Source organism: Lates calcarifer, linkage group LG8 (genome assembly GCF_001640805.2).
Source record: "Lates calcarifer isolate ASB-BC8 linkage group LG8, TLL_Latcal_v3, whole genome shotgun sequence".
In the NCBI taxonomy this organism is placed as follows: domain Eukaryota; kingdom Metazoa; phylum Chordata; class Actinopteri; family Centropomidae; genus Lates; species Lates calcarifer.
The window spans coordinates 23367514-23393196 of record NC_066840.1 but is presented as its reverse complement, the minus strand read 5'-3'; the positions used below and the strand labels follow the sequence as shown (position 1 = coordinate 23393196).

The following is a 25683-nucleotide window of genomic DNA, read 5'->3' as shown; positions in this document are numbered from 1 at the left end:
TACTTTTCAACCAAATTTAGCCTGGTGTTAACCTAGTTTTTACCAAATCTGTGTTTACAGTCTAAGTTTCCAGAGCTTATATTACTGAGTCATTTTCAAACTTTAATGACATGTTTGGAAAATGTTTTGATTTAATGAATTACCTTTTATCAATTTTAAATGTCTTTTTGGATGTTATACCTGTGTGAAATGACTCGATGACACTGAACAGGTTTCTGTTTAGTTTTATTGAAGCCACACAGTCAGTTCACAGCTGCCCTGACTGCTGCACTGCACAAACTCTCATCTGCTGTGTGAATACGTGTGTGTGAGTGAGTTCAACATCATAACTTTGGCAACACTTCAAAGACTTCACGCTTCATCTCAGGTCATGTAGCCCTGTGGCGTCAAATAATTTAAAACAACAATCCAAGTAAACACAGTTACATAACAATAAATTATAAACAGACATTCTGTACAGACTGTAAAACTAGATCATCAGCAGGTTAAACATGTTACACTTGACATGTTGGTTTGACAACAGGTTAATAAAAATCACAGGTGAACTGAACATTATGAACAGAATGTACAGGATTTGACTTGATTGTGATTTCAGATAATACTAATACTGGCAAGGATAAAGATGGAGGTAACACACACACACACACACACACTCTTTCCAGTTGCACAATGAAATACTCAAGCTCCCTTATCAAACACAACGGAGGTCTCCTGCTCCCTCTAGTGGTGGATAAGTGAAAAACAGCCTTTGGTAACCAAGGCACAATCACACACACACACACTTTTCTGTAAGGGCATCACCACACATGTAAAACAACATTTCTGCCTTAACCACTGACCATAACCTACATATTGTCCAGTTTCTGGTCAAATATAACATTTTTAATAATGAAATCCACCCTTTCCTGGGTCATATATTCTCATCATATGGTTCTCAATCTTTGATTTTTGCATTATCTACACTTTTGGTCGGGTTTTCTTTGGGAGTAAGAAAATACTTTTAAAAAACTAAAGAGATTTTAAATTTCAGGGAATATGAGCAATAGCAGCTTCAAACTCTTTGTTTGTCATTGGGAATAAAAAAAAATACTAAAAACAGTGATTGAATAAATCAGAGATAAAAGATTTAATGCCATTACCTATTTTAACAACATTTAATGGCTGAATTGTTCCTTTCACCTCAAACTGACCTCTGAAGAGGTGAAGCAGGTAAAATGTTCTCAGGTTGGGGGATTTTCTTCATTTTCCTTCATCTTACTAACCTCGAGGACATTTGGTATTTGGGTATATAAGTACTATCACATGCATGCACTCTCTCTTTCTGTCCCTCCTGCTGCTTTGCTCCGTCTTGACATTCAGGCTGATGGAAAAAGCTAAGCTCCAGCTGAGCAGCTCCAGATCCCAGCCTCCCTCCCCCTGCTTCACATCCACAGCAGCTGATACAGCCCAATCTAATGGGAAAAGACTCCATTTTATGCAAAAACATGCTCATGTAACAAAAGGGCTAATTGCAGGATTGTCATTAGTAACCATTTTAAAAACTGAGTTGTCATTTTGGAGGAGTGAAAGCAAAGATTTTAATGCTTTTTCCCCTTCAAAATGTCTGTGTTACAAGGTAGCAGCATATTATACAAATTACGGCCTTTTAAAGTTCACATGCTAAACTTGTTAGCAAGCTATTGCTGGTTTACAAATCCAGAGTACACAGAGCAACATTAGTGTTTATCAGAAGTCAGTGGGTTTACTTGAGCTGCTTGCTGCTAATGAGAGCACAAACTACACAAAACAGGAAATCTGTGATCTGTAAAACCAACAGTGAGATGAGAGATGCTTTAAAAATGTGTAGAGCTGAGCTGCAGTCAGATGGATTCATCACTTCAAGCAACTCCTTTCAAATTGAGCAGTGATTTTAGTCCCTGTAGCCATAAAAATATTAACCAGTCCAGCCTGAAAGGTTTTGCCAAAAACAGTAGGGGAATTATAATTGTTTTTGTAAATGGCAAGGAATGTGTTAGTCAGTGCTGGAAGGAATTTCTTTCTGCAGGGTTAATTGCCAAAAAAACAAAAAGAAAAAACATTTTAAAAAGTCTCCACATATAGGTAGTTGGTACAGTTTTGATTAATGTTCTCCTAGACATGCGGAGATGTTATGTTTGGGCACAAATATATATATTTTACTGATTTACTAGTCAGTCTGTTAGTTGTGAGCTCTAAACCTACCAACCACAGACTGTTTGGATATTTTGATGATGCTCTAGATCCTTTCGCCATTAGACAATGTTTTTAGAGTTGTTTTCTTCCATAAACACATAATTTACATGCCAACTTTAAGGGACAGAAATAAAATGTGTAGAGGAGACATTCACCCTGGACTGTGAGTGTCATAAATAGAGGAGGTTTTCCAGACCATGACCTCTGTTATGAATGCAGGTCTGTACAGAGCACTGAGATAATGAAGCAGCAAATTTCCACTAACCCTCCAAAAAACAACTTAATATCTGCTGTAGCTAAATGCTCTCAGAGTCCAGCCAACTCGAAGAAACGCCACACAGAGATGCAACCTGCATTGATTGAACAGTATCCATAGCAACAAGCATCATCAGGTGTCTGTGAATACAGAAGTAGGTCGCTTGCACTATTTTATAACTATGATTTGAACCTTTTCAAGCCAAAAGGAATAGAATTCTCACTGTATTGAGGGCAGAGGGAATGAAAGCACAATGGTGACACTTCACTTTTACAAATACAGGAGTTAATGTAGGAAGGGAAGAGTGAATTTACATCAGCTTACGGGCAGAGAGGGGAAAGGGAGGAGGCTGAGCAGGAAAAATAGATTCAAACTAACTGAGTAACTCTGTCTCCTCCCTGCCTGCTATTCCTCCTCACGTCTTTCTTCCATTTTCCCTGCAACTCCTTCACTTCTTCATCTCGTATGAATTCCCTCCCTGTCCTCCTCTCCCCTCTCTCTCTTTCCCTCTCTCTCTCCCTGTGTCTCTCTTCTGCTCGGGCCTGGAGACATTTTACATTTACATCACATTACACAGTCTGAGATGATGAGAGTGCTGTGTACCTGTCAGTCTTGATACAGTGCTGCTCCTGCCTCCAGGTGAGGAGGAGGAGGAGACTTATCACACACACAGTCTCGCACACATGCACACATGCACATACGCTCATCTGTCAGCCCAATTTCAGATCAAACAGATGCGCGCACACACACACTTTTTGCTCAGTGTGTGTCTAAGTGTTGCTGTTAGCTTGCTAACACATGGTCACGCTAACAAGAACATGCAGTCTGTCTTTTCCAGTTCAAGAGTCCCACTGAGGATTGTGGAAAACGAGTCGAGGGTCTTCATGTCCAAACTTCACTGCTCAGATGAACCCCGCTCACCTTCAAAACTATTTTCCCATCATCTCTGGCACTTTGAAACTTTGTCCATAAAAATTTTGCAGTGCAACTTAAAGATCATCTTTGCATCTTTAGATGCAGGGTTAAATTCTGTCTCTAGAAGTGTACACCTGCCCAAGTGTCTGTCAGCAACAAACTAACTCTGAGGCAGCTGCTTCCTTCATTTCTTTACCAGTGAGCCACATAAATTAATACTTAAAAAGGATTCTGTGGAGCCAAGGCCAGAAAAATCTTAAAACACTGTTCACGTATCAAAGGTTTTCCACCTTCATTTATATTTTCAGATTGTTCTACAGTTCTGTCCACTGGCAAACTGTACAAATGTATAAACGTTTTCTGTTGCACATGCTATAGCACTTTTTTTTGCTAAGATGTCCGTGTAAAAAATAATAATAATAAAAAAAAGCTTAAATTTGTTTGTCCACACCATTCTGCGAGACTTGTGCCATCTCCACTTCAGTGAACACTTTTGAAAAGAAACTGTGTGTTTTTGGTGTTGGCTCAGGTCTCAGTGCAGAAATGGCCAAAGAGAAGGCCTTTACTTGTGAAAAGGAAGTTAACTTAATCTTTTTTTTACTTTCCTTGTTATTTGCACAAGAAATCAGTGTAGGAGACACATGAAGAGAAATTCCAGTTGTGTGACTGAAAGCAGCAACAGAATTTGTCCTTTTTAGCGCTCACACAGTACCATGGCATAATTGTAGATTATTCAATGGTTCTGATGTCTGTTTAAAACACTGAAAACCAAAATAGCTGATGGTCATGATGTAGATAATGTACATGCTATTGTTTCTGTAGTTCTGAGAAGCAGATGCAGCTTCATTACAAAAATACTGCTGTAAGCCTTATAAAGACAGTACTGTTGAAACCCTTGTCATACTGTCACACTGATGCTGTACATGCTGCTATTTTTCACCTCTGGCCCTTTTCCTTTCTTCCTTCCAATCAGAAGGACTGGAGAAAGCCAGCTGGTGGTGGTCCCATCCCCATAGGCATAATTGTGAGGTAGTTGGAGGGCACGTAGCCTCTCTGCCCACCTCTCACCTCCACCAGGCTCCATTCAGGGTTCCCTCGTTTGTCGTGGGGCTCCAGGACACGGACCGGCTCGCCTGCCCGGACAGTAACTTCATGGTTTCCTCTCGCTGTGAAGTCATAGGCTGCCATCACCTGTAAGAGAGGATACTGAGTCAGAAACAAAAGTATATAAGCTGTGCCAGCTACCCTGTGAGGCAGTAAACAAAAAGATACGTCTGAAGGAACAACTCTGTTATTCTTCGATCCTTACTACTAGTGGGGAAAAAATAGAATGTTTAACTTCAGTTGGCATCACAGGAAAGATCACGTTGTTACTGACTTTAAAATGATTTATCCTCTGTAAAGTGTCCAATTTTAAAACACACTATCACACGTTAATTACTAAACTTAGGCTCAGCTCTGATTGGAGATGAATGCAAATGTTAGCATGTTAGCATGACTAGAGTAACCATGTTATCATAAATGTTAACTACTGGAATGTAAGGTGATAATATCGAGAATATAACAATTAGCCTGTAATATTTGAATTTTATTAAGCAAACTAATACATACACTTAGAATGTTAACATATGTTCAGTTACTGGACAATAGGATAGGATAATTGGATATTAGCTAGTTAGCAAGCTAACATAAATACACAGCATTTTAACATGCACACAGAAACCTGGCAATAAATATTATTATCATGTATTGACTTTTATGTTACATTACTGTTTCTGCACAAATGAATGATTCTGTAAAATTAAAAATTAATCATTTGGATTATTTTCTATTACAGGAAAAATAATCCAATTAATGATTGAAGTTAATGTTATTCACATATGAGAAGAGCTTGTTCTTGTGTAATGTCTAACAGTGAAAGTTAACTTCCTTGAACTTCAGTTTAATTTCATTTACATCTGATTTAGCCTACATCTGACATATTGTGGTATTAAAATACCTGATGACACGATTTTATTATAATCTTTTAAACATTTTATTCCAGCCTAGTTGGTGTGGCAACAATGAAAACATTTAGTGTGTGATTTTAGCTAATTGTCTGAGTACAGCTGAGTACAAAATTCACAACACACGACTTCAAGAAAAGAGCAAGCAGGAGAGTGCACACCCACAGGTACAACTGCAAACACACACACACACACAGAGACACACTAACACAACCACAAATCATTGTAATATTCTCTGAAAAGGTTAAGCCCACTAGTTATGTCTTGACAAATCCCATCTCATCACCACACACACATGCGCGCAGAATGAAGGCTCCCTAATGAGGCCTGTGTTGGTATGACAGAGTGCCCCAGCAGTGCTAATAGCTGAGTTTAGCCGGCTGCTCTGTGTCATTAACAAACCCTTCACCTCAGCTCACCTCTCAGCTACGACATTAGCTCTTCCCTGACGGTCTACACCAATTAGCATTTAATTAACATTTTGCCGGGCAGAGACAGGGAGCACAGAAAATAAAAAAAGTAAAGTGACCATGGCTGTTGGCCACGGAGCGATTCATGTTACTGGAGCTGGGCGGATATTTGCTGCAGCTAAGTTTCTGATAGGAAATGAAAGAGTGTTGAGAAGCATAGAGCAGCTAATCAGCACCTCTTTGTGTTTGTATATGGTCATGACAACATGGTGAGAGACAGCGTTAACTGAGACTGCCTGCATATCTACATAAACAAGACTAGAATTTATTAAATCTAATGTTGTTTTCCAGGATGTCTGCAAGCAGTAACGACACTGCTGCTTCCAGGATTTTGGACAGAAATGGGAGGAAATTAGAGATCTGTATTTTCCACATACACATCTCCAGGTGAATACATATAGACAAACAATCACAATCACAGTCACTGCACTCTGTCACAAACCACAGAGAAAGTTACAGCCAGGACACATTTGGCACCTTAATGATACAGCTACACCCTCATATCTGTAAAGGTTGACAGCCATAAATCATTTCTGTTTTTGTCCGCCATTAACAAAAGAAAAAACAAAATTGCTGATAATATTTTGATAATCTTTGTTTTCTGCAGTGGAAACCAGTGGGTTAATGTGGATGAAAGAACAGACAGAAGTGAAAAATCTGTGGTTTTCAGATTTATCTGCTGTAGTGTGGCCTGATGGTGTGCATGTTTTGTGTATGAGCAGACTCAGGGTCACGGTACATGGATGATGGGGAGGTTGTGAAAAACTGTCTCTGTAAGGTCACTGGAGCAATCACTCACTTTAACAGGCAATGTGGAGACATATCTTTCTCACACACACACACACACATACACACAGTCTAGTCTCCATGACTACAGGGGACATTATTTTGACTTACATTCATTTCCTGAAGACTTACTCTAACCTTAACCTAAACCTAACCTTACCCTAACATTAAAACATGTCTTCATCTTAAAATCTAATGATTTAAATAATGGGGACACATTTCATTGTTTTTTGTCCCTATAAGGTACAAAAGTCCCCACAATGTGTTTGTTAAAACATATCTAGGTCCCCACAACATGAGTAATACCTGGACTACACACACACGATGCCAAACGCAATCCTGTGTCTCATCCACTCACCTGGCACTCCTTCCCGCTCATGTACACAACCACGTAAACCATAGCATTTACAAGCCACGACACACAGCTCTCACACTCATGTGTTGCTAATGTAAATCAATCTCACAACACATACACACATGCACACACACACTCTATCTCAGACTGCAGCACTGCGATGCATAAATTAGCTCGCAGCCCTTCACACAGTAACCCACTTACAAGGTTAAACAGCTAATTATGGACCTTTACATAAATAACACACACACACACCACACACACACACACACACACACACAATCTCTCTCTCTGTCTTTCCCATACACATTCCAGGATATGAACACAAGGATTGTCCTTTCCTTTTTTCTTCCTTGTGAACACACACACACACACATACACACAGTTACATGACAGATTGATGATTCCATTGCAGAGCGTCGTCACATCGATAAGTGAACTCTTCAGATACACGAGTCTGTAACTTTTAATTTAGAAAATTAACATTCACAGTTTGGGTCTGGTCTCAGATATTTTAAAAACAGCACACTGAGTCTCTGTCACAGCTAGTATAACTGTCACGTATGGTCCTTTAAATTTATGAGTTTCACATGTCTATATGGACAAGGAGCACTTGAGCTGCCTGGTGATGAATTAAACACTAATGATGCCCTAAAATGAGCTGATTGATTCCTTAATTTAACATTCCTGTCAACATATTTCACATTTTATTTTATTTGGTAATAAAGAATGCCTCTTAAAGCATCCAGGAGTTAGGGTCCTCTCTCGTAAATATGCAAATTTATGCAGCAAAGTGCTCCAGCATCTAATCAGAACATCTGCAGAGAAGGAGGAACCTGTGTAGTTAGAGTGAAGTTTCTATCATGTCAATCAGTCGGTCAATTAATCACCTGGAAGCAAGGCTGGCTCACGACCGTCAGCGGCCGGCTCTCTGGGGTGTAGGAGTGTCTTCTGAGTCCCGTCACACCATCTGGCAGGGTCAGGTGTGGGGAAGGGGGCGGGTCCTCTGCTGGCTGATGATAGCGAATCAGCTTCGAGGAAGGAGCATAGCCTCTTTTGCCTGCGTGCAACATGACGACAACATGGGGTGCATGTACAGGGTTAAAAACGAAAGTGTGGAATGTATTTTGTTTTAAGGATGTGTATTCATTCTGTAAACATTTCATGAAATCTAAAACAGGGCTTAACAAATGTAAAAGTATTTATTTTAACTTACATGCTGGTACAACAACTTATAAACCACCTTAAACACTGCAGTTTATCAGCCAGTGCCTGTTAGATAAACCAGGCTTAACCTTTAGCAAATACTACCTGTAATACAGTAATCAACCACAAGATGACACCCATGAGCTGCATTTAAGAAAAGCTGCACTGGATTCACAGTATTTTTTTTACACAGGAATGAACACTACCCTTGGTTTTTCTCTTAACTTCTAGCTAAAACGTACCTCTTTGTTCCACATATAAACTGTATGCACAGTAGGAAAACCACATCCTCCACATATGTAAATGTGCATATGTGTTTATGATTGAGTCATTCCCTCCAGATACATAGCTCCTTTTCTCCATCCAATGGTCAGGATCACAATGTGATCTTCCATATTTCATTTAGGTATTTTCATGAGTTGCTCCCAAACCAGAATAACTTGAAGTTCATCCTGAGCCACAGCAGAAAAAAGACCTTGAAATAATCTTTAGAATATTTGTTCATACCTCCAGCATCAACCAGCCATCTCCGTTTGTCTCCACGGCTGTCGGCCTCGCTGATAATGGCCACCAGCTCCCCTTTGGTCAGGTTCAGGTCCAGGTCCCGGCTGCCCACAACCGTCCCTATCACCTGGTAGATCTTTCCTGAACCGTGCTTATCTGTTAGCTGCTTCAGACGGCGCTGAAAGGATGGGCTCAGAGGCTGACGAGGCAGAAGGGAATGAAACTGATTAATTAGACCAGACAAAGGCAAAAAGGACAAGACAGGCCTGAGCTGAATACAAAATGATCAGTGTAGTGAAAAAGAAGAAATAAGTGCCTCATGCCTCATTACCTGTGTGGACTTACATGTCCATTTGATATAGAGTTTATTTCTATTCAGAAACTTCAACTTAAAGGGCTGTTTCAAATTATTTTCTTGGTATAAAACAGATAATATTTAGTTTCATCATTTATAGTAGAGAAGATTAAGTTGCTGACCAATCAGAGGTCAGTACTTAACATTTGTACCTTAAATGCTCTTTTTTGTTTATCAAGAATAAAATGGTTGATGAAACGCAACGAAACACATTTGAAAACACAATGATCTTACTCAGAATGACAGGTGAGGATAACCATTAACCATTTCCTATCACTGCAAAGTGATTAAGAATGTTGCAGAACAAGACTAGGAACATTCAGAACCCTGCGCTCTGTGACTGATTCATGATCGCACGAGTAACGTAAAACTGCATACATGAATCACTATTATGACTGGGCAAATAATCACCTGTGGGAAGTTGTTCTAATCTCATCTAAAACATTACATGCAACTTGGTCTCTCAGCAGGTTATTTATGCAAGCTGCCTGACAGGTTTAAGGAATGTGACCCCATTCCAAGATGTCTGACAGGTAGCTGAGCGGGAAATGCAAGCAGCAGTGACACGTGTTAAAGAAAAGTTGCCAAATTACTTCAAGAAAAAGTAATACTGATTGACAGCTCTGGAGGCAATTTGGAGATTAGTCTAGTCTCATGGTGCAACATAGAGAGTCAGAGGATCAATCATCATTTTGGTTTATTCTAAGGGGACCAGTCATAAATGTCTTGGCTAGAGTTGGACTAAAAGACCAACGTCAGTGTCCTTACTAGCACAGATAAATAGAGATCTGGGAGGATTAGAGTGGGACACAAAGTTAATACACAGATACAGGCTGAGAGGGAGAAGCTGAGTGGTGTCTAACCAGACAGGATGTTTAAAACTCCCTCTGCTTTATCGGTTCTGGCAGGTTACATGCAGATGTTAAAAACATTCAAATATATACCAAGTGATGTCAGCTGTATTTAACATCCCTCACTGCAGTATTCTCCTGTTTTTGTTATGGAAGTTGTTGTGTTGCGTAAATGCATTGTCTCGTGTCAACACCAATCAAACAGCTCATATTTCTTGTGCACCTATTGTGTTCTGTGAAGAAAAGGAAATGTGACTGAGATCTGGTGACGAACAACAGCTTGTTTTAGCGTTACTGGTCAGTCTTAGCGTCACCAGCTGTGTCTGTTATCATTTTATCTATCCTGGATTTTGGGATCACAAAACTAGACCAGAGTTTTACAGTGATTATCAAAGAAAATCACACACAGACACTCAACGACACAGCAAAGCACAACGGAAGACAACAGCACTGTTTTAACTCCAACCTGGACGACCGGGGCATTCAGCGTGTCCTCCACACTTCGACACAGAGTCTCCAGGCTCCTCGCCCCTTGTAACACCGTAGACTCTGCCCACTCCCAGAATGCACCTGGGCTGAGTGAGCTGTGAGGCAGCTGGAAAGAAAGAAAGAGATACAACAGAGGGACAGAAACAAAATAAGTGCAAAAATTCTATTTAACCTTTTGCAGACACAAATGTTTAGATACAGGATTGTCTACCTGTTGTGCAAAGCTCTGGAAAAGTTGCTCCATGTCTGAGGCGAGGTCTTTATGCAGACAGCTGAACGTCCCCAGCATGCTCCAGATCATCTGCAGAGCTAAACCGTTAAACTGAGGAAGCTCATTAAGGAGCAACGTATTGATTGTTCTGAGAGGAGAAGAGAAGAAAAGGAGAGGAGGAGGTTTACGTGTCACAAGTTGAAGCCAGTGAGAACCACATTTTTGAGGCAATGTCAACTCCACTGCAAAAGACTGAATTTAATATTGGATGTAATCATGTTCAGCCCTTTCATTAGATATGCTCTACAAGCTCAGATTCAATTTTAACCTCATTCGTGTCCAAAGGGTGTAATTGTGTATACTGTGATGACTCATAGGAGCAGGCTGTAAAAACAGATAGTGGTTTTACATTGACTATGACTGGCTGGCCTTTATGGAAGAATGTTCTTTAGACTCTGTGGCTTGTTCATAATGTTGTAAATGCTGTATTGTGAGAGAGGTAGGTGTAGTAAGTTGTGGCTTCAACTTCAAAGCACCTCAATAATAATAAAATAATAATAACAGTAGCCAGGTCAAAACCAAACTCCCATTTAGCAAAGAAGGAATTTGTCCTCCTAGCTCAGTACATTTTCTACTTCTTTACAAAGTGTATCTGTGAGAGAAGGTCTGCACCTTTGTACCTGCTGCTGGCTCAACATTTTGTCATGAGTCTTACACCCCGGCAAAATGTGAAAATAACCTTTTCTTTAAAGAACTCTGACGAGTGTTCAGGGTCAGGCGAACACTAAGAAATGTTCAGGTTCTGGGTCAAGACTCCAATATGGACAGATGCGCTCACTCTCTCTGTGGACTGACCCTCTAACCCTCAATTACGTGACAGGCTTTCCAACCTCGAGTTCAGCCTGTAATTTTAAAACAATCTCTCTCTACCTGTACGTGTTGGCCACAGCCTGTTCCTCATAGCTCAGATTAGACTTGGCTTCTATGACTTCATAGTCGAGCAGCTTGTCCAGCCTTTTCCTGATCAGGTTCCTCGGGCCCACCAGGAGGTCACGGAGAGCACACAGCGGCTTGTGGATTAACGTCCTCATCCTCTTCTCCTGGATGCATGGATGGAAGGAAAGCAGGACAGTCAAAACAGCACTGGACAGCAAAATTAAACATTCAAAAACACTAAGAATGTCAAGTAGACTCACAAATGTAGGAAGAATCCACTGTCTAAGAGCTGTAGTGATCTCCTTGTAACAAATAGGTGCCTTCTCTCCATCCATATCAAAGTCAAACTCCTCTGTTTTACAGGCCAGGAACCCCTGAAGACCAACACAGAAGAAGCTGTCAAATCCTGCTCAGGTGTCTGACTTGTGTGAGGCTAACTTTGATGGATTTTTGATTTGGGTAACTGGCTGGGCCTGGCAAAAAAATTGGCTTTTGATTAGTAAGAGAACATGAAAAAGACGAGGGATAGAGTGGTGATTCCTGTTGGCTTGAAAAAAAACAGGGAAAAAACAGTTTCCACACAGGATAATTTTAGAGTGGAAAGGTACACAGAAACCCATTCGTTTGACCTCAGGGACTAGAAGAGGGTGTGTGTGTGTGACTCACTGCGTGACAACATGTTCAAGAATAAATTTCCAGTTATGTTCCAGTTCTGCATTATTTACAAGTCTTTGGAATTGCTGCTAAAATGTGAACAGGGCAGAATGAATATGATGTCCCCCTCACCTCATATTTAGTATATTACTGGATATTGTAAAGGACTACACTTCACCTCAAAACGTTCTTGTTTGTTGTACTCACAGTGAATATGAGGGATTGAATTAGTATGAAGTGGAACAAAGCTGACAAAAGCATCCAGGATATAATATTTCTGTTGTGTGTGATACAGATTTTCTCATTAATGTATGTAGCAAGGAGTTGCAAAAAGACAATTTGTAAATAACAGTCCTATTATTGACAACTAAACCAAAAGTTTTTACATTTTTTGTTTTCATCTGAGATAGGTCTCAAAATTACTGCGCCATACTGAAAGGTGTCAGTATGAAAAACATAACAAAACAAATAGAAACTAGAATTCTACTTTGCAGTTGTATGCCTCCGCCAACCAGACCAGCTGCAGTTAATTAGCATGTGAAAAATGTGTTTGTGCAGTTACAGTGACCTTTGACCAGCAAAATCTAATCAGTTCATCTTTGAGTTGAAGTGAAGAAAAGAAATCCTGGGATATCTCGTTCATGAATCAGAGTCAAAGTGAATGTCTGCACCAAATTTGTAGAAATTCCCTCAAGGTGTTACTGAGAAATGGCGTTCATAGTAATGGGACGCACGGTTGGAGCAAGAATCCAGGGACATAATGCCTCTGGTCACATCAGTCACTGGTGCAGAGGCGTGTCAAAATTCAAATTTACAAATGTAACCAAAATGTGTTTGAAATAAACAGGAGAAGCACTGGCTCAAAGACATGATGTTGCCTTCACACAACACTCAGATATGAGGGAGAGCAACACTTTACAGACAGTGTGATAATCTGCAGTGTGAATGTAAGCAAAGAAAGACATATTTACAGCCGCAGTTTCCTGCTTTAACCTGGGGTTTAGTGCCTTGCTTAAGGGCTAATTACAATTGTTGACAGATAAGTAAGTAAATAAGATATTTATTATGTTCTTTCCTTAACAGTCCTGGATTCAAAGCAGCAGCTGCACACAAACCTAGTATTCTTACGATCAGGCATCATAGTATTCTTATCAACAACACAAAGTCATAACTGCAAATGAAAAACAGATTAATTCTATGATTCATTAACAACTTGAAACGTCTTTACGTTCGAGTTACCACCCGAGCATGTAGAATCCTCTCTTGCTTTACAGGGTCTTGTAATATTTTAATTTAATTTAAACCATAGAAATAGGTTTACAGTTATTAGCAGAAACACGTTAGATGAAATGCATTATCCATGAGCTGACCTTGCCTACGACATTTGCAGCTTACCTGTAGGTGGTGCAGGTATGTCTCCACATTCTCAAGGAGCTGCAGGATCCCATGCTCCAGAACATAAAAGAAGCCTTCGACGGCGTCAAACTCCTCATCAACCAGCTACAACATAACAAACAGAGACGACTGCATGTTTGTAATGATTAAAGACAAAAAGCATCTTAAGCTGCAGTCATTACAATTAGTTGTACCAGATCTCAGATTCCCTGTAAACACTTGTTTCTATGAACACTGTACATCAGTGCATTTTGTCAACTTGGTTTTTAGACATGTTTCTCCTTACAAGCTTTATCAGTTCAACACAACAATCATCCTTTATTATTAGTAACACACACCCAGTGAAGGTGCCTCTTTCCCATTCTAACCTCTCAAGGTGTGGTAACAGTTGCTTCAGTGCCACCTGAACAGCCAGCGTTCGCCAAAATCCAACAATCAAAATGAAGCCACAGGCGACCTGTGATGATGTTCATGGATGTGAAGTCTTTGATCAGACCTTAAAAAGCTTGCTCTAATCACATTGTAGCAGAGTGAAGCAGGCCAAAATAAACAGCAGGTTTAATAACAGGTCATGCTGTGTGTTTTCTCTGCAGGTTAATCATTTACTTCTGCAGTGTAGCCACAGGGAGGGTGAGTACTGGAAGGATATTTATGGCCCAGAGGACCAGAAGAGTTTGCAAGAAGCATCCTGAGACATTACTGTAATGTGTTGCTTCATTCACTCTTATGGGTTAGGCTTGTCTCTCTGATGCCAAACTTCAAACATGAGATGGTGATTTGTCAGGGTCAGTTACAGAACATCCTGAAGTTGACAGGGATCCTAAGCTGTTCAAGGACACTTCAACAGACAGTGTGTTATTTAAACTAGGGCTATTAAACTTCTGTCCTACCTTTGGTGCTATTCCAGTCTCATGTTTGATTTGCTGGCTGAGCCTCGCTGTCTTCTTGGCAATGCTGTGGGAGTTGAGGCGGTTGATCTTGTCCTTGATGGTTAGGGTTTCTGTCTTCTTGTATTTGTCAGCTATAAAACACAAGGAACGGTTTATCCAAGGACAAGCTAGAAACACAGATGGCAACTTTACTGGGTTTGGTTTTTGCTCCAGCACAGCTGATTTTCTCACAGCAAGAACAACTTTTACATGTTTACGTGTTTGTAGTGGACAGTCTTGGCAGAGCCGTGTCTTACCAACTTCTCTGAAGCGTTTGTACTCGTTGATCCGACAGTTTAAGGCAATAGAGGTGTGAGCTGTCTGCTCCAGCAGCGCGTAAGCTGGGTGAGCTTGGTCGGTGTGTTTCTGAATGGTCTGCAGGAGGAGGGGGTAGCGGGCGATGCGCTGCACTGGCATCACCAGGAAAAAACTCAGAGAAGTGGCATTTACATCAGGCCTGCAGACATGAATGGCAGTAGTCAGCACTCAAACAATTACACTATTGTTTATCTGCTTGTCTTTTTTCCATTTTCTCTCTTTCAATATTCTTTTTAGAAGTTTGGTCTCAGTGTAAAAGAACAGGAAACGATATAAACCTACGCTGAGGCTTTGATGACTTTGACGATCTCGTTCCAGAGCCCCTCCTTCTGTTTGTAGCTGTTCTCCACCACTGTAATGTGGTTGTAGTGTGCCAAGTATTCCTTATAGGCTGCCTCAATGTCTGAAGACAGACTGAGGAAGGAATCACCTGTCAGGAAGGAGAAACACATATTTACTCATTTACATACAGAAATCATGGTCAGAGCAGAACACAGGGGTAAAGTATAATTCAGCTTTTCAGCTAAGGAACCAACACCCTTTTGTTGTCCAGTTAAGTGCAGTCATGGTTGTCATGCAGACTGAGAAATTTAGTAAACAGCCTTCATTGTAGGCTGAAACTATAAATTGTTGTCATGGGAAGAGACCAGTCTAACCATGTTAGATTTAGTTTGTTTCATCAAGGTCATTTTCCTCTTAAAGCTGGGGTGCAGCACTTTTACTTTCCCAAATGAATTCACACAAGGTAAATTTCTCTGTATATCGTAGCATACCAGAGGTTTAAATCTGGTGTCTGTGGCGATATTCCCATGTTGGCTTTAACTGTACTGATGCATTTTGGTAGATGTAGGTTATAGCAGTTAAGAGTACTGTGGAAAACCTAGGAGGCGTCCAAGAGAATTTTCTGGTGCTCCAGGTAAAAGTGAAACTTGCCACTCAGAGGAAGGATCACAGTCTAAAAACAATGTTTTTGTCCTCAACAGCGAAGACAAACGCAGAGTAGTTTGTGAGATTACTCTCGCTGCCATTGCATCACATATAAAATGGACTTAGAGACGTCTATAACCAAAAATCACAAATACAAAAAGAACATTGTGGTTCAGAGAGCTTCTCAAACAGTCACCTCTCACCCTTGGGTTCTAGCTCATGCAGTAAAATATAGCTGACATTTCTAGGTATACAGCCTGAAGAATAAACTCTACTTGCACCTCCAGAAACCATTCTCACACTGTAAAATACCCTGGGTAAACTCATTTTCATTCTCATATGCCTGTGAAAACCACATCAGGGAACAAGACGTGTCAAGATTTTGTTTATTTCCTGTCAACAAGTGTGATCAGAGCAATCAATCTAGAAAGATAATACTTGTCTGAAACCAGCGACATCTGCAACACTTCCTGTTGGAAGTCTAAACAGGCTCATGCTGCCAAATGACAATAAGAGTTCTGAAATCTAAGTGACTTTAAGTGTAAAGTTTTTTCCCTTACAGAGCATCTCCAGGAAGCGAGGATCTCCAGGCTGAACCTGCTTCTGGTCCAACATGCTGAGGAATCGACTCGACACTTCAATCACCTCGTCGATGTAGAGAAACATGCTGTCCAGGTTGGCTGGAGGAGGCTAAGGTGGGCAGGCAAACAAAAACAAAAACACACAAATAAATCTAATGTACAACAGAAATGCACTGTCCGACCACAGACCACAGAAAAAAAAGATTTCAAAAGTACAACAGAAAACACAGAAGCCTGTGTTGAGTCACATTATTTGCATTGGTACTTAGCACATATCTACAGTACGTGTGTGTGTGTGTGTGTGTGTGTGTGTGTGTGTGTGTGTGCGTGCTCCCTTTTGTGCAAGAAAAATGCTAATGCACAGCTGATAAGGATCCATTTTGTTTTGCTCCATTCTATTCTAATGAGACAACAGTGGGGACACCACTGAACAATCTGCACATTGCCACAGAAAACAAACCAGCAACTTGTCTCTCTCACAATGGCTTCATTTTTCTAAATGTATTCTGTTTTTCTGTCCAGTCCTCCTCCACTCCGCTGCTTCTGTCAGTCTTTCTGTCCTCCTCCCATCTATGATATTCCTTTACTCATATTTTTATTGACCTTTTCACCTTCATCTTTCATTTTATTAAGCCTGATAATTGACTCCACATAACACAGACAGATCTCTTTCTCAATATCTATTTCATCAGCCGTCCTCCAATCCAGATCATTAGTCCATCTATTCTTTCTCTCTATTTCCATTTCATTCTCTGTTCCCTCATCTACTGCTCCCTCTGTGTGTTTTAATTTTCCTGCTCATCCACAGCTCAGTCCTTGCAGCCCATAAAGCCTGATTCCATTATGTTTTACGAGGCCTCATTTCATTACCACAGAGATAATAAATGATTATTTTGCAGTAATAAGCAATACCTCATATGTAATGAAAAGCTAATGATAATAAACCATCGAGTGGCCTCTGTATAACAGTACCTCTGGATGCCACAGTGCCAATTTAAAATGTAGTGATTACTTTTTGTTTGAAAGCAAAATGAAAATGGCTGTTCCTTCATAAACAACGAAAACAAAGTAATTAATTTTCTGTCAATGAACTAATCAGTTAATTGATTAATTGTTGGAGGTCTATGTATGGGCCAAATTCCTCATTCCTTGTTTGCATATTCAGAATTTATACTGTGATCCTACAGCAAAATATTTAGCATTTAGCAAATTGTGGGCAAAGATACTGTATGAAAATAATGGCACTTTAATAATTAATTTGCACATAAAGCAAAAATGCTGACCATTCAGCAGTCAGCACGTCCACAGTCTATGAAATTCTGTGCTTTTCTTTGTTTTATATGATTGACAGCTGTATATGTTCACATTATGGACTGTTGGTTGGAGGAAACAAGTGACTGAAACACATCACTTCGGGCTCACAAGAGCTGAGATTTTCACATTTCTGATATTATGTGGATGACAAATAATCAACAGATTAAAGGTTGCTGCCCTAACAATGCTTCTAACACTGCATTCACACCTGTAGTTTCTGCAGGTTGCTCCTGATGGTCACTGTGCTAAGTTGCAGCAGTCGAAGATAATTCTTCTCTGAATGGACCAGTTCCTCTATGGCCAGCAGCTGTCTCTGGGCTGCTCTCTCTTTAGCTGCCGCTTCCTCCTCTTCAGATTTCTTCTTGGCCTCTTCGGCCTCCTGTGCTAACCTCTCCTCTGATATCGAACTCTCGAACTCTGAGAAACTATCCTGTGAGGAGAGTTTTGAGTCGGTCACAGTGGAAGTGTTCGAATCTTCAATTTCAGAGGTCTCGGCTGATGTTTCAACAAGCACAGATACGCCTGACTTCTCCTCTGTGCTGAATGTCTCTTCTCCAAACTGATTTTTCTCTGTGGTTCCATCCTTCTCTTGGAGCTTTTCTTCCACTGGATCTTTCTTGGCGACCTTCTGTATGGCTCCAAGAGGTTTAGGGAGAGCCAGTGTGAAGGAGGAGGGCTGAGGCCTCCTGGGAACCTCCATGATGGAGATCACTGTCAGAGAGAAACACAGCAAATTTAACATGACTATGATACATCTGTATGTGTAAACGCAGCCATAGTAGGAGCATGACACGTTAAATTAGTCCATGACATCTGCTGTGCTGCTGGAGACATCCAGTACGACATAAATAACCTTTTCACTTTTCAGTTTAAGGGACCATTTACAACATCTCTGTTGTATGAAGAGACTTATTGTCATTCAAATTCAATTCCCATTGTCTAACCTTTACTGACAGTGAGAGAAGAGCTCAAGACATTTTTTTCTAAACATCTGGTGCCTGGTGATAAGTCTTCCACAGGAAAATTCCTTGAATTTCTAGGCAGACAATAGAACATTCCTTCATTTGATTGAAGGTTTATCTTTTAGAAATGAAGGGCGAAAGAGCCAGAGCAGAGTACATGTTCCAAAGGGCAAGAAAAAAAGGAACAAACATGTTGAGAATTATCACTGAAGTTATACCTGTGTTAACTTTATAACTGCATCAATCAATGCACAGAAACATGTAGTGAGGGGAAATGTATTGTCATGGATCCTCTGAGCTGGAACGCCATGTGTGTGACCCACCAGGAGGCTGGCAAGCTGCTTACAGAGCGACTAATGCTGCCACCGCTGTGAAAATTAGCCATTACATGGTTCAGCTGAACAGTCCTCTGTGGCTTTAAAGGGCTGACTCTAATGACAGTTTTATTTTTGACTCTGTGATTAAATTATAATCTCTGTGAGAGGAGTTACTCATGACAGGACTTTTAAAGTCTTCCATGCATCATAGTGCAGCCTAAACTATCTGCTAACATGTTGCGTCACTACATAAAACTGTTTCACATAAAGAGGGTAAGTTTAGTTTCAGATGTGTTGTGTGTCTTTCACTGTCTGTTTGAATTGAATGTAAAGTCATGCTGTTAAACTGTGACTGAGTATTTCTGTCACTCACATGATGAACTGATATGTTCCTGCGTGTCAATTCCTTACAACTGTTTCAGTTTGTACACAGAGTCTGTGTGAATCTACACTAAAGATCAGATCAGTATGTTACTGAAAATGTTTCATTTCTCAGACAGACTCATCTCTCCCGAAAGTACCTCCTCCCCTGACACGGACCAACACCCTAACATGCTGAAATAGCACTTATTACTGTGTTGCACTTCTTGAATTTATCTCTTTGCACTTTGCCTTATAGATTTAGTACTTAGTATTCACTTCAAGGTGTCCTACTGCACTGAAGCTTTAGTGCTGTCCCTCACTAGTGCGTCACTTTGGATAAAAATGTCTGTAATGAAGGTTAAAATGTTCGGTTTTTGTTTTAGACAGCTGTTGATTAAACTTTATTGAAGGTGCAGTGATGTTAAATTGTACTGCTTTATACTGAGCAGTCAGTTTCTATCTAGGGAATACAAGGGCAGAGAGTAGTCTGTTGTACAAGACTGAATTAGTTTTAGCTTGGTGTATTATGGGTCTGAAACCTTACCTGCATGGCTACACTAGACAGCATTGTTTTTTTTTCAGGTGTGGTTATCCTGACTGTTGTCATTCATTTTGATCTAATCCTCCCTCACAGATTTATCTTTTCCCTCCAACAAAGGTTTAGGGGTTTAGCAGCATATGGTGAACCCAGACTTGGGGATAACTGAGACTTAACTTTAATTTAAGCTCTTCACATGTTACTTGTGTTTAGACTAAATTTGACATTTGAAATCTTCTTTTTTGAATGAAAAACATTCTTATAACTCTAAATGTGCTGTATTCATACGAGGTTTTTTGGTATGGTTACTGAAACGCAGGTATCAAATAAGCGCTATCTATAAGCTCCTTCTTATCCACTACATTACAACAGCTATAGCAAAACAAGACTGATGAATCACAACCTGACACAAAAACTTTCTTTATAACTCAAAACAAATGTGTCACCACTCGAGGTTTTGACATCTGCTGCCAACAAGCCAAAACCAAAACCACAGCACACTGTCCACCATCCTAACAATAACAATGTGCATGAAGGTGACATTAAAGAGTGTCATTACAAAGCAGTTACATGAGATCAGGCTGTTATTACCTTGTGCAGAATCTCTGATTCAGCTGCAGTGCAGCTCAGTCTCCCCTCTCTCGCTGTGCTCTGTCCCAACTGAGCCAGAAAACTGCTGCAGAGGAGACGCTGCTGCATGGAAAACACAAACACACACGCTGGTGTAACTTTCTCCTGTGACTCACAAACAGCAGGCTGCTGCTGGGCCTCATGTGGCTGGAGTGTTAGAGTGTATATTCACATGTAAGTGTGTGTGTGTGTGTGTGTGTGTGTGAGAGAAAAACAGTGTGTGAGTGTGTGAGGAGAGGGGGGATGGGAGTGGAAAGGAGGGTGGGCCGGCTGTTTTGTAGAGGAAAAAGAGGGGAGGGGGGAGGAAAGGATGGCCACACACACACACACATTCACACACTCACACACACAAACACACACACTCATGCTGCTGAATAAGCTGATTGACTGCAGCAGCTGGTGGGAAGAGGAAGCGACACTCACCCAGGCAGAGGCTGATTTGCTGACAAGTCTTCCAAGTGGAATGAAGGACCAATCAGTCGACACCTTGAGAGGCCTCATGAAACACTAAACGGACCAATGAAGGCAGAGCGTTGACGTGATTGAAGTTTTCCTCTCACAGGAAACAAAAGCACTGCGGGACATACCATCCACTTCCAATTGCAAAGGGATTGTCCAGATTTTCTGGAGAAAAGGTAACAGAAAGAGATTTACAGCTCACTGCTTTGGATGTTCCTCAGCCGGAAATAAAAGATTTATGATCAAAGTTTATCTCAAACAATTAAACAAACATCTAAAGGAACTGTTCACCCACTGAGCAGCAACTGGTTACTACAAATGTATTTAAATGAAAGTTAAGAGGACTGTGATATTCTACGGCATAAACATTCACTGGCAACAGTAAAGGGTAAAGTAAATTCGCCCTAAAGGTATCCAGCCATGCAAATAGACTTTGTTTTTTGGGTTTTAAGTTGAGACAACTGTCACACTAAAATGAAAGAGAACGGAGATTCACTTGTGGTGCTAAAAGAATTAAAAAAACAACAACATCTGAACAAGACTAAGAGCCAACATCGACACTAGCAGCTGTGTGATGCTGCACTAAGCCATAGCACTGCTATGCACTAAAGGCTAATAACGGAATGCTAATGTGCTGACTTTTACTACATTAACAATCTTAGTTTAACATGTTAGCATGCTAATATTTGCTAACTACTGCTAAAAATAAAGTGATGGGAATGTCATTAGCTTGGCAGGTCTTTGGTCAGTGGGGGTGATGAAAGTTGAAGGATCATCAAAGTTACTTACTATTAATTCCTGAGCAAAATTATTGGCAGTCCATCTTATATTTCGCATTTTCACAAACAAAGTGATGGACCAACAGACCGACACATCTCTCAAGCCATTCCACCAGCATGTCTGTGAGCAGTTTCACTTTCAGGATGTATGTTGTCAGCAGAAGTGGGACAGTGTTGTATCTTATGTTTTGGCTCCACACCACAAAATCAAGGTGTCATCTGTCACAGTCTTAAAGTAAATCTTCCTTCAACACAGAAAATCTGTTGTTTGATACAGTGCAGACAGGCCATGTCCAAAAAATAACAGGGTGGAGATTTCATACTGACAGAAGAGGCAAGATGTAATCAGAAAGTCTTTCATTTTTAATCACTGTCATCTTCCATTACACCTTAGATGTGTAATCTTCCATTACAGGTGTGACAGATGTATTATTTGAAGAGGAAAACGTCAACACTGTGACGTCAACACACCTTGTGCACTTTGTGTACCAGGATGTATTGTTGAATTTTCTGTTTTGTGCTGCTCTGTATTCTATTGTTGAGTTTTCTCTCTTTTAAAGGCCCATCAAAGGGACAGGGAATACCTAAGCTAAATAAGCTTCGGCTATAAATACATGTGACACTGGTTCACTTACGTTCTTGTTCCTGTACAATTAATATTATATATTGTATATAATGATATATCTAATGAATGATTACTCTGTTTTATAGGCACAGCATTTACTAAAAGGAAACTGTGTTTTAGTATTTTTAAATATAATTCTTTCTTAATCTTCAGATGACAACATGACATTTATTCACTATTTCTCCTTAAGAACAACAGTGAACCAAACATACACTCAAATTGCCTTCTTAGTATGTGCTTGTGAGAATAATAATAGAATATGATGTTAGCATGAACCCAGCCTGAGACAATGAAGGAATTCACTGCAGTCAGACTTGATAAGTCTGGAATGAAGGAGGCAGAAAGGCAGCAGCTAATCTGGTTCATCAGATCAGTATGTCAGGGAGGAATGCTGCAGGACTGGATTCTTTTTACCAGCTGACTTATGCTCATTTCATGACAACCTAAAGGTGTGCTGCAGAAGAATAAAGTGACGTTACACATCAGTCATCAGTCATCCAATTCTTTGTAGTGATGCATGACAGTGAGCATCTTTCGCAGAGCCCAAATCTGAAAATCGCTTAATTCCTAGAAAATATATCTCAGCCAAAACTGTACAAACTTCTGGAGCTGTTGTACTTTTTGTTTCTGACAACAGAGCTAAACCACTAAATCCCTCATAAACCCATATTATCTTACTGTAAATAGAGTGGCATCAGCGTACATGTCAGCTGACAGGTCACAAGACTCTCAAATATCAATACAAGTAGTGTTAGTCAGCATATTAACAGTGAATTAATTTTCTGTCTATAGTTCATAAATACTTTACAAATCCTGGCTCATACTGTATCACCCTGTCCCTGATGTTGTTCCCCATCTGCCCTTTCAATAAAGGCAAAAAAGGTCTTCGACTGAGAAAATAATAAAAGGAATGACGACACACAACTCAACCTTGGCTGCTTTTTGTTTAGACTTCAGCTCCAGTCTGATTGCAAAAAGTCCTTAAAAACAGATTTTAATTCAGGACTTCCTTTGAGTTAAACACCTGTAAAAATAATCTGTGATTTAGTCCAACAAGATGGGCGCACTTCCCCGTAAATGACTTATTGGACAGGAGAGTTGTTGACTTGGTAGGATGTCCTAAATTTAGAATCATGTTTACTGTAACTGCAGGGTTAGACTAGTTCCTGTGCTGTAATAGCTGGGTTGGGCTAATCCCTGGCTATGATATGTGTGTCTTCACATAAAGACATAATTCAACTTTAGAGGTATGCTCATTGACTATTATATGACAGTGTTTCATATCAGATGTAATGCAAGCCATTATGGTTAAATGGTACACCCTGGGAAACCAAGGTCACCAGGACCTGCCACAGACTGACTCTGGTTGGACAACGTTTTCATCCTGCATCAGTACAGTGTTGTTATTTGCTGATCTGAGAGTTGCCAAAGTGTTAACAACCCATATGACAGTCCCCCTGCTGCAGGCTGAAAGCCAAAGAGCTGAGGAAACATAACGAAGCTGAAAACGAAAGCTGTGATGATTGCATCGCGTCAGCTTAGTCGGCATTGAATACACTCAACCACTCATTCTCATGTTTCCACAGCATTTTACTGACAATGAGTGAAGGATTATTTTAGGTTGACTGTGCATGACAGCAGATTAAGGGAGTGATCACACCTTTACTTTGTTTTCTTTGTTCTGAACTGCAGTGGGCGACATTTACATTGTCTTATTTGGTTTATTCAGGTTTGAACATTGTAAGTCGCTGACCCACAAGCTGCTTCATTATTGATTTTTGCCTGATTACAGTGAGTTTATTCTACTGCGTGTTGAAGAATAAGCTACACCTGCTAGCTAACCCTGATTTCAAAGAAGTACTCACAGGCACTGCAAATAAGATATGCAAGAAAAAGTCAATATTACTCATGGGACGTGTCCACAAACAGGAGTCAGATTGAACATTTTCTTCCTTTCAAATTAAGAGTCCTAATGCATAGCCGTCAAAATTGTAGTATTACCTATTGAATGCCTCTCAGGTAGTTCCTCAGACTTCAGAAGCAGCACAAGGAGGGTGAAACATCCTGGTGACCTTGGCTTCTTAATCACAGGAAAACTGCCATAAACAAATTCAGACAGACTAAACATCAGTGAGTTTACATCTCCGTCTGTCCCTGTCTGGAGTGAGCAACCCACTATCTCTCATGCAGCTGGTGTACAGCTGACCTTCCTGTCTGTCCCATTTTACATTAAATCAGACAAGAGTATCTGATTTAATGGTCCACTGTACGTTCATAAAGTGGTTTCTCATGACACAGATTTTACAGGTATGAAACTGGACACTGGAAATACATGTTTGTGGCTGACTACACAGTCAATATGTGTGTGGAAATGTTCCGTTTAAAGCAACAGGTGGACATTTTACAGGGATGTACTTTTTTTTTTTTTACCCTCAGGCAACCGCTAACCTGGTGTCAGTGAGAGGCGTCCTTCCTACATGCATTCTACCATAAACAGTGCCTTAATTTAACATCATACTGCCCATTTTAATAGCATAACGTTATGTGTTAGGGCAATGAATGACACTAGCAAAACAGTACATGTCTGTTTTGATTCAGTATGAGTGAGGGGAGATGTGGGCGGACACCAGTCCATACGATACTTACATTTATTTGTTTAAATGCTTTTTAAAATGTTTCTAAACAGCTCTGTCACAAAGAGACGTGTCTGCTGGTGGATTTTAAACCAACTGACTGTCGCTAGCCAACTGCCGCAGAGCGGGATAAAAACAGGTAAAACCCTCGTTTGTTTAAGATTAGGGGGGAAATACGGTTTGTCTGCTGCCTCGTGTCTGAATGAAAACAGGAGAGAATGACAGAGAAATGCGATAAAATGTTTACCTGTCTGTCACCGCCCTCTCATCGCGTACTTTATCCCGCTGTGATGTCCTGAGCTCTGCGTGTTTCTGAACACTGAACTCCCGTTCACCTGTTGTCAGTTAGCACCCAATCAAGCTCGCGACAAACCGACAACAACAACAACAAACGAAGATCATGACGTCCGGTCACTACTTTACAAAATAAAAGTCATGCGGAAGTGGTAATATCTGTGTTGTTTTCAAAGTAAAGGAGACAAAGATTCTGTTTGTCAATTCCGTAATGGCACCTACACACAAATATGGTAACATATACACATGTATACAAGGAGAGAAAGCTTAATAGATAAATAAAGTTTTAAAAAAGTTGGGTTTTCATTGTGAGACAGTTTATGTTTAGAATGTTGTGGGAAACGATCCAAAAATTACACTTAAAAACAGCGGGATTAAACGGATAACGCTTCTCATTGCCTCGTCATTGTTTTG

General features: G+C 40.3%; 1 protein-coding gene across 2 annotated transcripts; it reads right to left on the bottom strand.

The window, feature by feature from the left end:
- Window positions 1-3723: 3723 nt before the first annotated feature.
- On the bottom strand, window positions 3724-25345 carry arhgef37 (Rho guanine nucleotide exchange factor (GEF) 37). 2 transcript variants are annotated; one of them, XM_018679602.2, is made up of 16 exons: window positions 25223-25345; window positions 20903-21103; window positions 20441-20542; window positions 17878-18380; window positions 16335-16464; window positions 15130-15277; window positions 14787-14986; window positions 14491-14621; window positions 13601-13705; window positions 11812-11925; window positions 11546-11715; window positions 10616-10763; window positions 10382-10510; window positions 8713-8908; window positions 7890-8059; window positions 3724-4573 (listed from the first exon to the last, which is right to left on the bottom strand). In XM_018679602.2, the coding sequence occupies exons 4-16, from the start codon at window positions 18367-18369 to the stop codon at window positions 4352-4354; spliced, it is 2355 nt and encodes a 784-aa protein (XP_018535118.1). In that variant the 5' UTR covers window positions 18370-18380; window positions 20441-20542; window positions 20903-21103; window positions 25223-25345; the 3' UTR covers window positions 3724-4351. The 2 variants fall into 2 exon arrangements, with proteins under 2 accessions (XP_018535118.1, XP_018535120.1); XM_018679604.2 differs by lacking the exon at window positions 25223-25345 and adding an exon at window positions 24344-24359.
- Between the last annotated feature and the right edge of the window lie 338 nt (window positions 25346-25683).

Coding starts and splice junctions, on each gene's coding strand:
- arhgef37 (XM_018679602.2), bottom strand. CDS start 18,369: ATGGAGGTTCCCAGGAGGCCTCAGCCCTCCTCCTTCACACTGGCTCTC. Junction 13,706..14,490: donor AGACTGGAATAGCACCAAAG/GTAGGACAGAAG, acceptor GTTATGTTGTAG/CTGGTTGATGAGGAGTTTGA. Junction 8,060..8,712: donor ATGGCTGGTTGATGCTGGAG/GTATGAACAAAT, acceptor TGTTGCACGCAG/GCAAAAGAGGCTATGCTCCT.